Here is a 12,108-nt window from a genome sequence, read left to right on the forward strand (position 1 = left end):
TCATTTACCCAGAATGCTTTGCGTGTAAATAAAATGGCTCTGTCCGTGTTAAAATATATTTTTAAAAATGCTAAAAACTGAACATCTTACAGGATTTTTACAGTCTTTATTTTACAGTTAAAATAAATGTTTATTGATTGTTAGAACTAATCGTGGATCCCTTTAATGATTTATTTTTAATCTCAGGTTCATAAAGAAAGTGGAACACTCCTGGAAGGCTCTCGTTCATGACGGGGTACGTTAGATTGCATCATTTCCTGTCTCCCTGCAGGTTTTTATAGCTCAGCTCTGACTCAGTTTGTTCTGTTTCAGGACACGGTCTCGGTCCACAGGCCCAACTTCTACGCCGACCGCTTCCTGAAGTTCATGGGAACGACCGTTTTCAAGAAGCTGCACCGTAAGTCCCGCCCCTCGGTTTCTGAGCGCCGTGTTTCAGGCGGCTCTCCGGTGACCAGGTCTCTCCGTGAACCTGCAGCTCTGAGGGGAGCGTCCTCCAGGAGGAGGCGGGGCTCGCTCCACGCCGGCCAGGCCAAGTCCCTGTCCCAGGAGGTGCTGTCCCCGCTGTGGGAGGCCAAGGACGAGAAGAAGAAGACCCAGAGCCTCGACAACCTGGACGGAAACTGTGAGGAACACCAGACTGTTGTTTCAGTCGAGTTTTAGCCTCCTGGTTTGTCCTGACTCTCTGCTGCAGTTTACAGCTCCTCCAAACAACCGGATCTTCTCCCACAGTCCGCTCTGACGTGCGAGTCCAGCAGGGACGTCCAAGAGGACCCAGAGAACGGGTACGTGTTCTGAACCCCAGAGCTGTAAAGTTACCRAGTACAAATACTTTGTTACTGTACTTAAGWAGAATTTCTGGGTATCTTTCTACTTGAGTAATTATTTTTCAGCGTATTTCTACCCCTTACATTTTTAAAAAAAGACAAGAAGTAGAAAGTCGTTACTTTTATTTTAAGTTTTGCTTGTTTTCATTCCAGCTTGTTATTGTAAAAAATAAAAACTATCCATATAAACTGAGCCTCCTATAGAGTGAATTTAACTGTGGTTGAATGAGAAGTATAAATATATAAAACTCTGATAGTGTATTAGTTTGTACACAAACAAATCATGTCACACTCCAGCAGGACAGAATCATTCAAATAAAAGGACTGTACTTAAGAAGTATTTGTATTTCATGAATTATATTATTATTACATTTGGCCGCAGCCCTCAGAAGTAAATTTTTGGTAAGATACTTGTACTTTTACTATCAGTTTGTGGTACTTTATACGACACTGGTTTTGTGTTGCAGTGAGGAACGACGAGCCTCCAGTTCCACCATCGCGGTGGACTCTCCTCTGGCGTCTCTCAACAGAAGCCAGTCGGACACAGAGCTGGACGTTTACCTGGTAGGACGGGTTTCATTTACCAAACATCTGATTTAAACATTAAATGAATACTTTTATACAAGCATGACTCAGCAATAACTCTGCTGACTGGTCATTATCAACTCTTACTGATAAATATATTTGTAAGCCCCTGTAATATCTGGACCTCAGGAGTGAAGGACCGCCCGGGTTTTTCTGGAACAARCCCAACCGGTTGGACCAGTTAGGGTTCACTTTAGGTTTTGGTCCGATACGTTCATTCAGAATCCAGTTCTGATGAGTGTTTAGGGTTTGGTTTGGTTTGATTTGATTTATTGATTTAACAGGAAAAGATGATTAAAAATCAAGCCTGACTCAGCATAATTGCTGTTTTACAGCAGSTTCCTGTTCTGCAGCACATAAAACACTCAGAATTACAGCATCACAATCACATCATTATACACCATAGACACAAAGACAAACAAGCATACCAAATTTCAGGAAGGCAGCATTTGCAAAATAGGACGTCTAAATATGAGCACAACAAAAAGTGTCCAGCAGATGGCAGACAAGATTCTTCTTAAAGGGCTGTAGTTTTGAAATGGACTTTATGTTTTGAGGAATGTCATTCCATGCTTTAGTATAAACATAGAAGAAAGACCTCTGGCCGTAACAGTTTTTAAAAGTTGGTAATATCAGTTGTCCTTTTGTAACAGATCTAGTTGAATGACCACTTCCAGAATTTGATTTGGGCAACAATGCACAGAGAGTTCCATAATTGGCACCTTGGAAGACCTGAAAATATAAATTAATACCACTATACAAAACATAATTCTGAAAAGTCAAGGCATCAGACAATGAAAGAACTGTACAGTGATGAGTCCAACCAGGAAGTTTTTTATGAATTTTGTAGGCCCTGTTGTAGAGCCTAACTATGGGTTCTAAGATTTCATTTGTTGTAAGAGACCAAACAGGTAAACAGTACGACATGGTTGAGAGTATAATGGCATGAAGAKAGATATTTGAAACAGAAGATGTCAGATTGGATCTAATTTTTGAATAAACGTATAATTTCAGTTTCAACTTAATGGTTAAGACTTGTACATGATCACGATAAGTCAAATGAGAATCCAAAGTAATTCCAAGATATTTGTAGGTAGTGACAATATCAAGGGGTTTGTTTAAAAAGTGAGTTGATTTGTTATATTGAAATGTCTCCTGAGTGAGGAAAAATACATGCACACAGTTTTTTTTAATATTAATTGACAAAAGATTATCTTGAAGCCAACCATGAAATGTCTGAAGATCTGCTTGTAACTGACTATCAATAGATTCAATATTGAAATCAGACAAAAAAGAACAGTATCATCAGCATACATTAAAATATTTGAATACTTCAATATTTTTGGAAGGTCATTTATGTATAATAGGAAAAGCAATGGGCCCAGTATGCTACCCTGCGGAACTCCCATGAAACAGGACAGAGACCCGGACACAGAGCTTCCATGTTTCACAACCTGACACCTGTCAGTCAAATAAGAGGAAAACATTTGTATTGCAGATGATGAAAGTTGAAAAGAAATCAACTTTTGTAAGAGAGTATAATGATCAACTGTGTCAAACGCTTTACRAAAATCAWTATATACAGCACCAGTTACTKGACCTTTGTTCAAAGCAGCACGTATTTGTTCAGTGAATAAAATTAATGCAGACATGGTYGACCTTGACGTGYGGAAACCATGTTGGCTATTGYTTAGCATATTATTAGCTTCTAGATGCTGAAGTAGTTGATTAAATAATGTTTTTTCAAGTAACTTAGAAAAAATAGGAAGAACAGAAATTGGCCGATAGTTTGACCCAACTGTGTCCATGTTTCAACCGTCCAGCTCTTAGGTCCAAATGTTTCGCCTCGACGACTCTGACCAGATCAACATTCTTCTTGTTTGACCGTCAAACTTGTCTCTGAAAGACATTTGTCTTGTCCAGGTGGACGAGCTAAAATCTACTTCTGGTGAAGCYAACAGCTACCCAGCTAGTAGCTGATAATCAAGCTTGAATAAAACACTTTCTTACTGTGGATTTGATGCGGAGACGTAACTGAAAAAGGAAAACATGTATAAAAAAAACATGTAAACAAAAAGTCTAACTAGAGAATTTATTTTCTGTGAAAATGCAGTTAATGCTGAAAGGTTTTTACTGAAAAAAGAGACGACGTACAAAAAGTTGCAATTTGTTGTAAAATAGCCAAAATAGCAGAGAAGTAGCTATAAAGTAGCTGAAAAAGCATGTTTCCTATATTAAGCAGCTGAAAGAAGTAGCTAAAATCATCACAATTACCTGAATCTATCTAAAAATGGCTAACATTGGCTGAAAATGGTTAAAAAGTAGCTTTAATAACAGACAACAGCTGAAAGATACATAAAATTAGCAGAATGAAAATTATAGAAGCACAAAAAATGTAAACTTTTAGTTAAAACTGCTGCAGCTGAAAACTTTTAACAGCAAAACTTTTAATGAGTTCACTTTGAACAGCTGATGTTTGCTGAAAGCAAACAGAAATAAAATGATGTGAAAATCAGTAATGAAATCTATAAAAATGTGTCCAAAAGGCTGAAAAGAGCAGAAATGTAGCTAAAAATAGCAGAAACAAGCTAGATTTAGCAGGCAGAAGGTAAATGTTCACATTAGCTGAAAAACTAAAGTGTAAAACAGTTGCAATGTTTGATAAAATAGCTATGAATTCGCTAAAACGAGATGAAAATAGCTAAAAAGTAGCTGAAAAAGCTGGAGAAATTGGCACAAAGAAGCAGAAAGACCATATGTTTGCTGATTTAAGCAGTAAGAAACTGAAATTCTCACAAAAATGTAAAGTTTGTAGAAAAAACTAAAATTAGCTGAAATCAGCTAAAGTGGCTTAAAAGGCAGAAAACGGCTTAAATTAGCATAAAAAGAACAAAAAGGTTGAAGTTAGTGGAAAAGGGCAGAAAGACACTTGAAATGGCTTAAAAGGCTAAAAAAAAAGGCTGAAAGCTGAAATTAGCACAAAGGAGCCRAACCAGAGTGAGATGTGAAAAGTGCTGTAAAGATTTATGAACATTTTGAAAGGTTTTAAGGATGTTGAAAATAATAATAACAGGAACTTTTCATTATTATTTTTCATTGTGAACAAAAATGACCAAAAACGGCTGAAAAAGTATAAACTGCTGAAATACCTGAAGTCATAGCAGGAGTGTCCTGAAGGAGCTGAATGTTTTGATACATGAATTGTTGATTTAGCACAAAAATTGTGGAAAGAAAAGTTGCTGAAAACCGTACAGAATAAAGAGCCGTAACAACAACAAAAGTCCTGACTGACCCTTCAGTACCCTCACTGACCCACCGGGGGTCCCGACCCCATCATTTCACTGAGACATTTTGTTGGATAATTTCACCAAAGAATAATAAATTCCTTGTCCAGTCTCGTATAAACCTCCACGAGTCTTTTCTAATCCCTGCCACATTAACTTGTGAACTGATTTCAGCCTCGCACAGACTCATCCAGGCGGCCCAGCTGGAGCTCAGTGCCTCTTCTAAATGTAAGCATCGAACTAAACAAGCTGCATCTTTCTGTCGCTCAGCTTCTCTCTGCTTCYTTAATAAAACGCTTCATGTCAGAAATGGAAGCGCTGAGTCATGAGACGTCCCCGTGCATGGCATGATTACATCTTTCTGATGCACCCTTCGGGGACTTTCCTCTGTGTGGGGGGGGACAGGAAGTCCCACTGGCACCCTGTGACGTCCTCTCTGTCTRACTCGGCTCAGTCTTCCTCCTCTTCCTCGCTACCTCCAATCCCGTCAGCATGAGGAAAAACCTCCATGATTTGTTCTGCYGCTCTCCTCTTACGTAACCTTCAAATCCTGGCCGGGGCTTACACGGAGCTGGTTCTGAGCCCGCAGGAAGCAGCCAGGCTCTGTGGGACGCCTGCAGACGTCCGAAACTGCAGGAATATTTCAACTCTTCTGTGTCTCTGATTGGGTAAAGTGTTCCTGCCTGTTTTCACCTCCAGGATTTCTCCGTTTGGACACTGAATCAACTGATTTTAGACCACGGCTGGTGGGTTTGTGCACCGGTACCAGGGCCGGCCCGTGGCATAGGCAGTGTAGGCCAACACTAAGGGCGCCATCCATCTAGGGGGCGCCACAAATGGGGGACAGGGGAAAAAATCTTTTTATCAGAATCTAGTARATTTAGTCTAAAAATAATCACTGGTTCCACAGGTTTATGAACTTGTTCTGCTTTGTTCCTACATGAGGATGTTTCAGAATAAAAGCATCACATGATGCAGTCGAAACTAACTGCTGCTGCTCATAGTGGAAGTGGAAAACACAATAAGGAAAATGGAAGTTCACTTATGATTTTATGTAAAGTTAGTGGTGGGTACAGTGCTAATAAGCTGCTAATAGTGGAACTAGCATCTAATGTAGCGGATTGCTAACTTTGGAAACTGTTAGCGGATTGGTTAGCTTTAAGTTCACTAAAATGTTCAACAGTGTGAAACTTCTATTTTTATGCGGTTTATCCTGAATTAAATAACTATCTGCTCTCACAAACAGTGCTGGATGTGTTGTTGCCTGTAGCATCTTTAGCAGCTAAATTTCAAACTAAGAGCGTCAAAAATAAATAAATATTTAACAATCTTTCAATAACGGATACAAAAATTGGCATATAAAATACGGTGGAGAAAGTATTTGCTATTTGTTGTTTGACTAATTTCAAACAATTTATAAAAATACAAACTTGATCAAAGACATGCTTTTATTTTGATGGGGCTAAACTGGAAGAAAGACAAGTTACGCAGAGCTATAACTGGTTTGGGTTGACCAATTTGCCACAGATGTTGTTTTTTTTTTTAATCCAAAAAACTATTTTGTAAACTTTCTCTTCAAATAGCTGGAAAATGCAGATATTTTAGTAAATCTTCTACTAAAAATTTCAATTTTCTCAACCCCCCCAGAACTGCTTCAGTCCACAGCTGCTGGTTAACATGAACAGTGTTCATCATTCCTGCCAGCAGATGTTGGCAGTTATTAGGTAGACTTCAGGTTTTTTGTTTCAAATTAATTATAATTGTTTCAGTTAGACAAAGACAAAACTATTTAATTTACGTGACTTCATGTAAATTAGCAGTAACATTTAGAAAATAGCACAAGAGAACACCAACTGAAATATTGACTAGGGCACCAAATTGATTAGAGCCACCTTCTCGTTGTGACTCGTCAGATTAAATCTGGTCTTTTTAAGGATTAATTATTTTTCAGAGATGTAAATGGACGTAAAAGGAAATAGGAAATACTAATACCGTTCTCAATTAAAAATAAATCAAGTTGTATGCATAGAGTGCACGGTGCGCTCTTTAGAGTGAGTTTTTAAATTAGACTCTTTTGGAGAAAAATGCCAATATAGCCTTGTGTAAATATGGCAATATATAGTGATACATCATATCCTGACCGTATCAAATCTTTAAATTCTTGCCAATAAATAGCCCTACCAATAAATCATTGCCAACAATGATTATGATGTTCACACCAAAACTGTAATCTTGTTTGTTTGGTTCAGATATTCTGGTGTGAGGTCACAGGAGCTGTCTCTCAAAGAAAAACATCAAATCTTTTTTCCTGAAAGGTGAAATTAAACCTGAAGCTTTGGAAACATGTCAGCATTAATCTAGAACAAACCGGCTCAATGTTGGACAAACTCTAAAAACGTGTTTTGTTTTTTTTATTAAACTGTCCCATCGACCGAGATTTAAGAGATAAACAATAAATGTACAAAAGTGGAAATAAAGTACCTTGCAGGTAAAATTTGTGCATTTAAACAAATGGCCACCAGAGGGCAACATTTCCCTAAAGTCTTAAAGTTGTACAGTTTTGGTAGTTTTGTTTATTTATAACATTAAAAGAGACAACTATACATGTTGAGTACTAAAGAAAATCAATCATTACTCTGGAATTTATATTTATTTATACATGTTTGTATTTTCCAGTGAGGATGCAGCAGAACGACGCAGCACAGAGGATGGAGAAAACTACGAGCAGCGCCGCGCCGCTTCTCCTCCTTCAGCATCACTTTGTGCCTTTTTCAACTTCACTATTTGTGTAAAGGTCAACAAATCTCTGCAAACGTCATTCTCCGTGTTAACAGCTGGTGTGTCAGTTTGGCTTTATGTGCGTCGAGAACCACGAACACTAGGCTGATTCTTCCTCTTTCCGTTATCTTTGCTGCTAGTAAAACGTCCGAGTTCCACTTTTCTTCTCTTCTGCTTTTTGTTTTTCTGGAAATCTGAACAGCTGGATCCCTGAGAACAGGCATATCATTTTATTTGCTGTTATTTTCAAATCAGCCCTGTTAATAAATCTTTTGACTTATTTATGTATAAAACACGCAGATTTATTTCTGCTGTAATGTGAATCTCTGTATATATGTAGAAGAAACTGCTATATATATTTTTTAAATCCTTACAAAATTAACAAATAAATAATTATAAATAATTGAAAAATGACCAAAACTACAATGTTATCTGCTTTACTTGTATCAGCATGCTAACATTAGCATGCTAACATTAGCATGCTAACATTTGCAAACTAAGCTGTGTTCAGTTTGGAGTTAACTGTTTATGACGCTTTTTCTGTTTCTTTAAATATTTTTAAAATCTGTGTTTGAGCTTTTAAACATACATAAATGTATTTTAATTTATTAGCAACTGTTAGCACGCTAACACCGAAAATTAAACAAATGTTAGCATGCTAATGTTAGCGTGCTAAGCTGTGTTCACAGTTCAGAGGTAATTGTTTATAACATTTTCAGTTTCTTTCTATCTTTATACAGCTCATGTTTGAATTTTTTTCCACATGTAAGAATTGTACTTTATTTTTATTATTAGCAGCTTTTAGCATGCTAACACAGAAAAATAGACAATGTTATTATGCTAACTGTGCTAAGTTGCGAAAACAGTTTAGAGCTAATTGTTTAGGACTGTTTATAACTTTGTTTTCTGTTTCTTTCAATCTTTTTACAGCATATGTTTGAGGTTTTTTTCACATGTAAGAATTGTACTTTAAATTATCAGCAGCTGTTAGCATGCTAACACAGAGTTAGATGTTAGCATGGGAGGCTCACACTGTATTAGTATATTTTTAATGATAAAACCTAATTTATTTGAATGTTTCAGGACATAATTTCAACATAGTTTTAATTCTACTTCATGTAAACTCTGTAAGAGCMAATTTTAGTCATTCACACTTAAAAATAAATGTGGAATTGTTGACAAACTATTATTTTGACAATAAAACACTGATTTATGTTCATCTAAATCAGTAAAAAACTAGCATTCACATAGCACGCTGCGTCGTTTTAAACAAAGACCATGTGATCTGTTAGCTGTGACTCTCAGCTACACCTGTTTTTAGCTCAATATTTGTAATTTTAACGGATTTGTAACCATGTAGGAGTTTGCTGCAGGCAATAATTAGGCCCATATTTTATTATCTTTACAATAAGTTATTAAAATCAGTGTTGGCTAAAAGCTAATTTTGAAGGTTTGTTGTAGTTTGTCTTTTATGTCTGTACAGATGTATTTGTGTAATTTACATGCCTAAATATCTGAGAAAGAAATAAATATTTAATGTCTTTATCTTGTGATTATAGTCTTTAATGCTCGCATAAATGGTGAAATTCATATTTTTTTTATATAAATACATGAGTTATGGAGATTTTAGAGATTTTATTTTTTCCGCAGTGATAATAGGGGTAGAGGAAGGCAGAGGGTCATATCCTGAACCGGTGGAACCAGTTAAACCAGCTGCTTTTAGGCCACAAAAGCTTACTGTAGGCGGCAGACGTGTGTTTTCCTCAGGACAAAGACTGAATTCAGCGGGCTGATTACTCTCAAACTGCTCCAAGATAAATGATACGACCTGTTGAGATCTGATAGAATTTCTGACACAGCATGCTTTGAAGTGAACACTGTAATGACAGAATGTGTGTTATCTTCATTTTTACAGAAAACTATTAGTAGAATGTAGATATTTGTTTTAGTATAAGACATAATTGTGTGATCTGTAGAATAAGGATGAATCAATAGAAAATGCTGTAATTTAAAATACAACAGGCTTGAACTATAGATGAAAACATGTCCCAGGCTGCCTGCAGAAACAGACAGTAGTGTCTCAGAAGCCTGAAAGGTGTTCAAGCCTGTGAGCTTCAGCCAGAAAGAAAGATCGAGGTAAAACCCATTTGAACTAACAAGTGGTTTGTCGAACCCGGCAGAAGGTCCAAATTCATGTACAATGGAAAAGTCCCATCCAGAGCAGGTTCAAGAAAAATCCCGCCGGGGTTTTTTTGAGAATCTGTTGTTAAACGGACAAATGAGGCCATCAGTTATTAGGGGTGTAAGAAAATATCGATACACTGAAATATTGCGATATTTCATTTCCCGATACTGTATCGATATTCTAAAGCCCTGTATCGATTTTTAATTAAAGTATAAAACGTCAACCTTCTTGCCAGCCGTTCATTTTTATGTTGTAGTTCAGYCTCTGACCACTAGTTGGCAGCAGTGAGCCAGCCATTTGGCTCCTCTACCTCTTAAGCGCCAGAGAGTAAGAGAGCATTAGCATTGTAAGTAAACATTAGCTTTTCTTTGTTTTTTCCAGTGAGGTTTTTATTTAATAGAATTTTTGGACAAAAAATCACAATATATCACAATATATTGCCTTGCTTACAGTATCGCAATATATCGGGATATATCGTATCGTGACCCCTCTGTTATATGTATCGTATCGCCAAATTCTTGCCAATACACAGCCCTATCAGTTATATGGAAAAAACCTGCACTTCGGCTAACATGTTAAGAATCAAAGAGGGAAGATCATAGCAGCGTATTTACGAGTGGACACTTCAAAAAGGCTGTGTGATCAAATGTCTATACATGAAATGTATTAAATTGAAGCTGTTTAAGTAAAATGTATCTTTGATGTGCTGAAACGTACGTTAACCTAAATGAAACGCAGACTGTGACTAACACGTGAAACATTGTACGCATTAATTAAAACATGGTTTGACGTGCTTTTCTTTTTAAACTGTATAATTTAGAGTTTAGTTTTAAGCATGTAAAAACCTAGGGTCGTGAAAAAGTGAAGACAATTGGTTCATAAGCTTTAAGATTGGGCGACCACTAAGGGGCGCTCAGGAGTAGAGGGAAAACATTACACCTAAAACCGAAGTCAAGAAGATTCGGAAAAAGGGAAAACGGAYGACCTCGCCGTGAGAAGACCACCCGAAAGGAGGGCCGAAGGAGAAGACGCCGACTATAAATCAGGCAGTATTCCTTTGTCTAGATCAGTCAACACGGACTGCCTTGACTCAAACACCCACTTCGGATGTTATCATCCATTAAATGGAGGTTATCAGTCCCATAGAATAGCTTCACACTGTCAGCTGGCTAGTATGAGGCATAAAGGTTAATTTTAGAGAAAATGACATGGGCTACGATAAAATAGACCATTGTTGCAGGCCCAACGTAGGGCAATGGGTAGAGCACTGGACCGCAGAGTAGGAGAGCCAGGACTGAGACCAGGCACAGGAAGCCAGAAAACCACATCCCCCCACCCCAGACAAAAAATTTATTAAAATGTGTTTTTGTTATTTACACATTCACTGCCATTGATATATTAAACCACTAGGGGGCACTGTCGGGACAGTCTGAAGCCATTCTATGGGACTGATAACCGCTAATAACGTCCATTTAATGGGCTGATAACGTCAGAACCTGCTGACTCAAAGGTTTATGGAATGCCAGCTGTTTTTGGGGCCTAAAAGAAATCTTTTAAAAACTTGCATCAAAGCCTACTCTCTTATCATTTGGAACATCATTTTTGGGTGATGTTTGCATTGGAACTAGGATTTAACTCTAACTTTTCAGAAAACTAAATAATTATAAGTACTGTATTTGGAAAAAATACACTACAGTTTGTCCTGCTCCACCCCAGAACTCCAGTCGATCCACTGTTTTTGGGTCAAATGTGTATCTTCGTGTATCAAAAAGGTTCTGACCAATTACGAACCCATTTTACATGGATGAAAACCTTTGCAGGAAAAGGAGGAGGCCCAGGTTCTTCCTGCTCGGAGCCACTTCCTGTCCCAGTTTACTTTCCTGTCCGAGTGAATTCCCAAACAGTTACTCCTCGATATCTTTTCCTGGATCTCTTCCACCCCCTGCGATGGAATGAGGAGTGGCTGGAGTCCTGGATCTCCTGAGGCCCGCCAGTTTGTCAAAACCTCTGGTCCTGGAAGCTCCATCAGCTGCATCCAGAAACYGCAGAATCTGAGACGATCAGGTCCTGAAATAAAATAAAAATGTTGGTTTAAAGTGGAAAATAATTCAAATTATTCTTTAAAATGTAGTTTAAACTAAACCTTAATGACTTCAGATGTGTTACACAGTTTTTATCAAATTTTTTTATAATGTTTTACATAATTAAGACAAAATCAACTTTATTTTTCTCTTTGAGTGAGTGACTGAGTTAGGTTTTTGTCAAACAAAATGTTTTACTGGCATTTTCTATCCCAGAAACTAAAATAATCATTATAATCTAGCTTTAAGTGATCAAAAAAGTACACTTTCATAAATAATCCTTCAAATTTGCTTTGAAAGCGATTGCTATTCTGTACTGGAAAATCCCGTTGTATGTTTTGTGTTTTTGCAAAGCTATATATACATATATA

General features: G+C 37.4%; 1 protein-coding gene across 5 annotated transcripts in view; it reads left to right on the forward strand.

Moving 5' to 3' along the window:
- Positions 1-9,016, forward strand: part of pip5k1ba (phosphatidylinositol-4-phosphate 5-kinase, type I, beta a) — a 22,125-nt gene extending 13,109 nt beyond the window's left edge. For 3 of the 5 annotated variants that reach the window (XM_014022583.1, XM_014022579.1, XM_014022578.1), the window contains 6 exons: positions 187-235; positions 313-397; positions 476-622; positions 692-782; positions 1,292-1,388; positions 4,868-5,059. In XM_014022583.1, coding sequence (XP_013878037.1) covers positions 187-235; positions 313-397; positions 476-622; positions 692-782; positions 1,292-1,388; positions 4,868-5,044 — 646 coding nt within the window. In that variant the 3' untranslated portion in view covers positions 5,045-5,059. Of the gene's footprint in view, positions 1-186; positions 236-312; positions 398-475; positions 623-691; positions 783-1,291; positions 1,389-4,867; positions 5,060-7,369 lie in introns of those variants that run through there. The other 2 variants (XM_014022580.1, XM_014022581.1) reach the window with 2 other exon arrangements.
- Positions 9,017-12,108: the final 3,092 nt, after the last annotated feature.

This window comes from Austrofundulus limnaeus, unplaced genomic scaffold, assembly GCF_001266775.1.
Source record: "Austrofundulus limnaeus strain Quisiro unplaced genomic scaffold, Austrofundulus_limnaeus-1.0 Scaffold336, whole genome shotgun sequence".
Classification (NCBI taxonomy): Eukaryota; Metazoa; Chordata; class Actinopteri; order Cyprinodontiformes; family Rivulidae; genus Austrofundulus; species Austrofundulus limnaeus.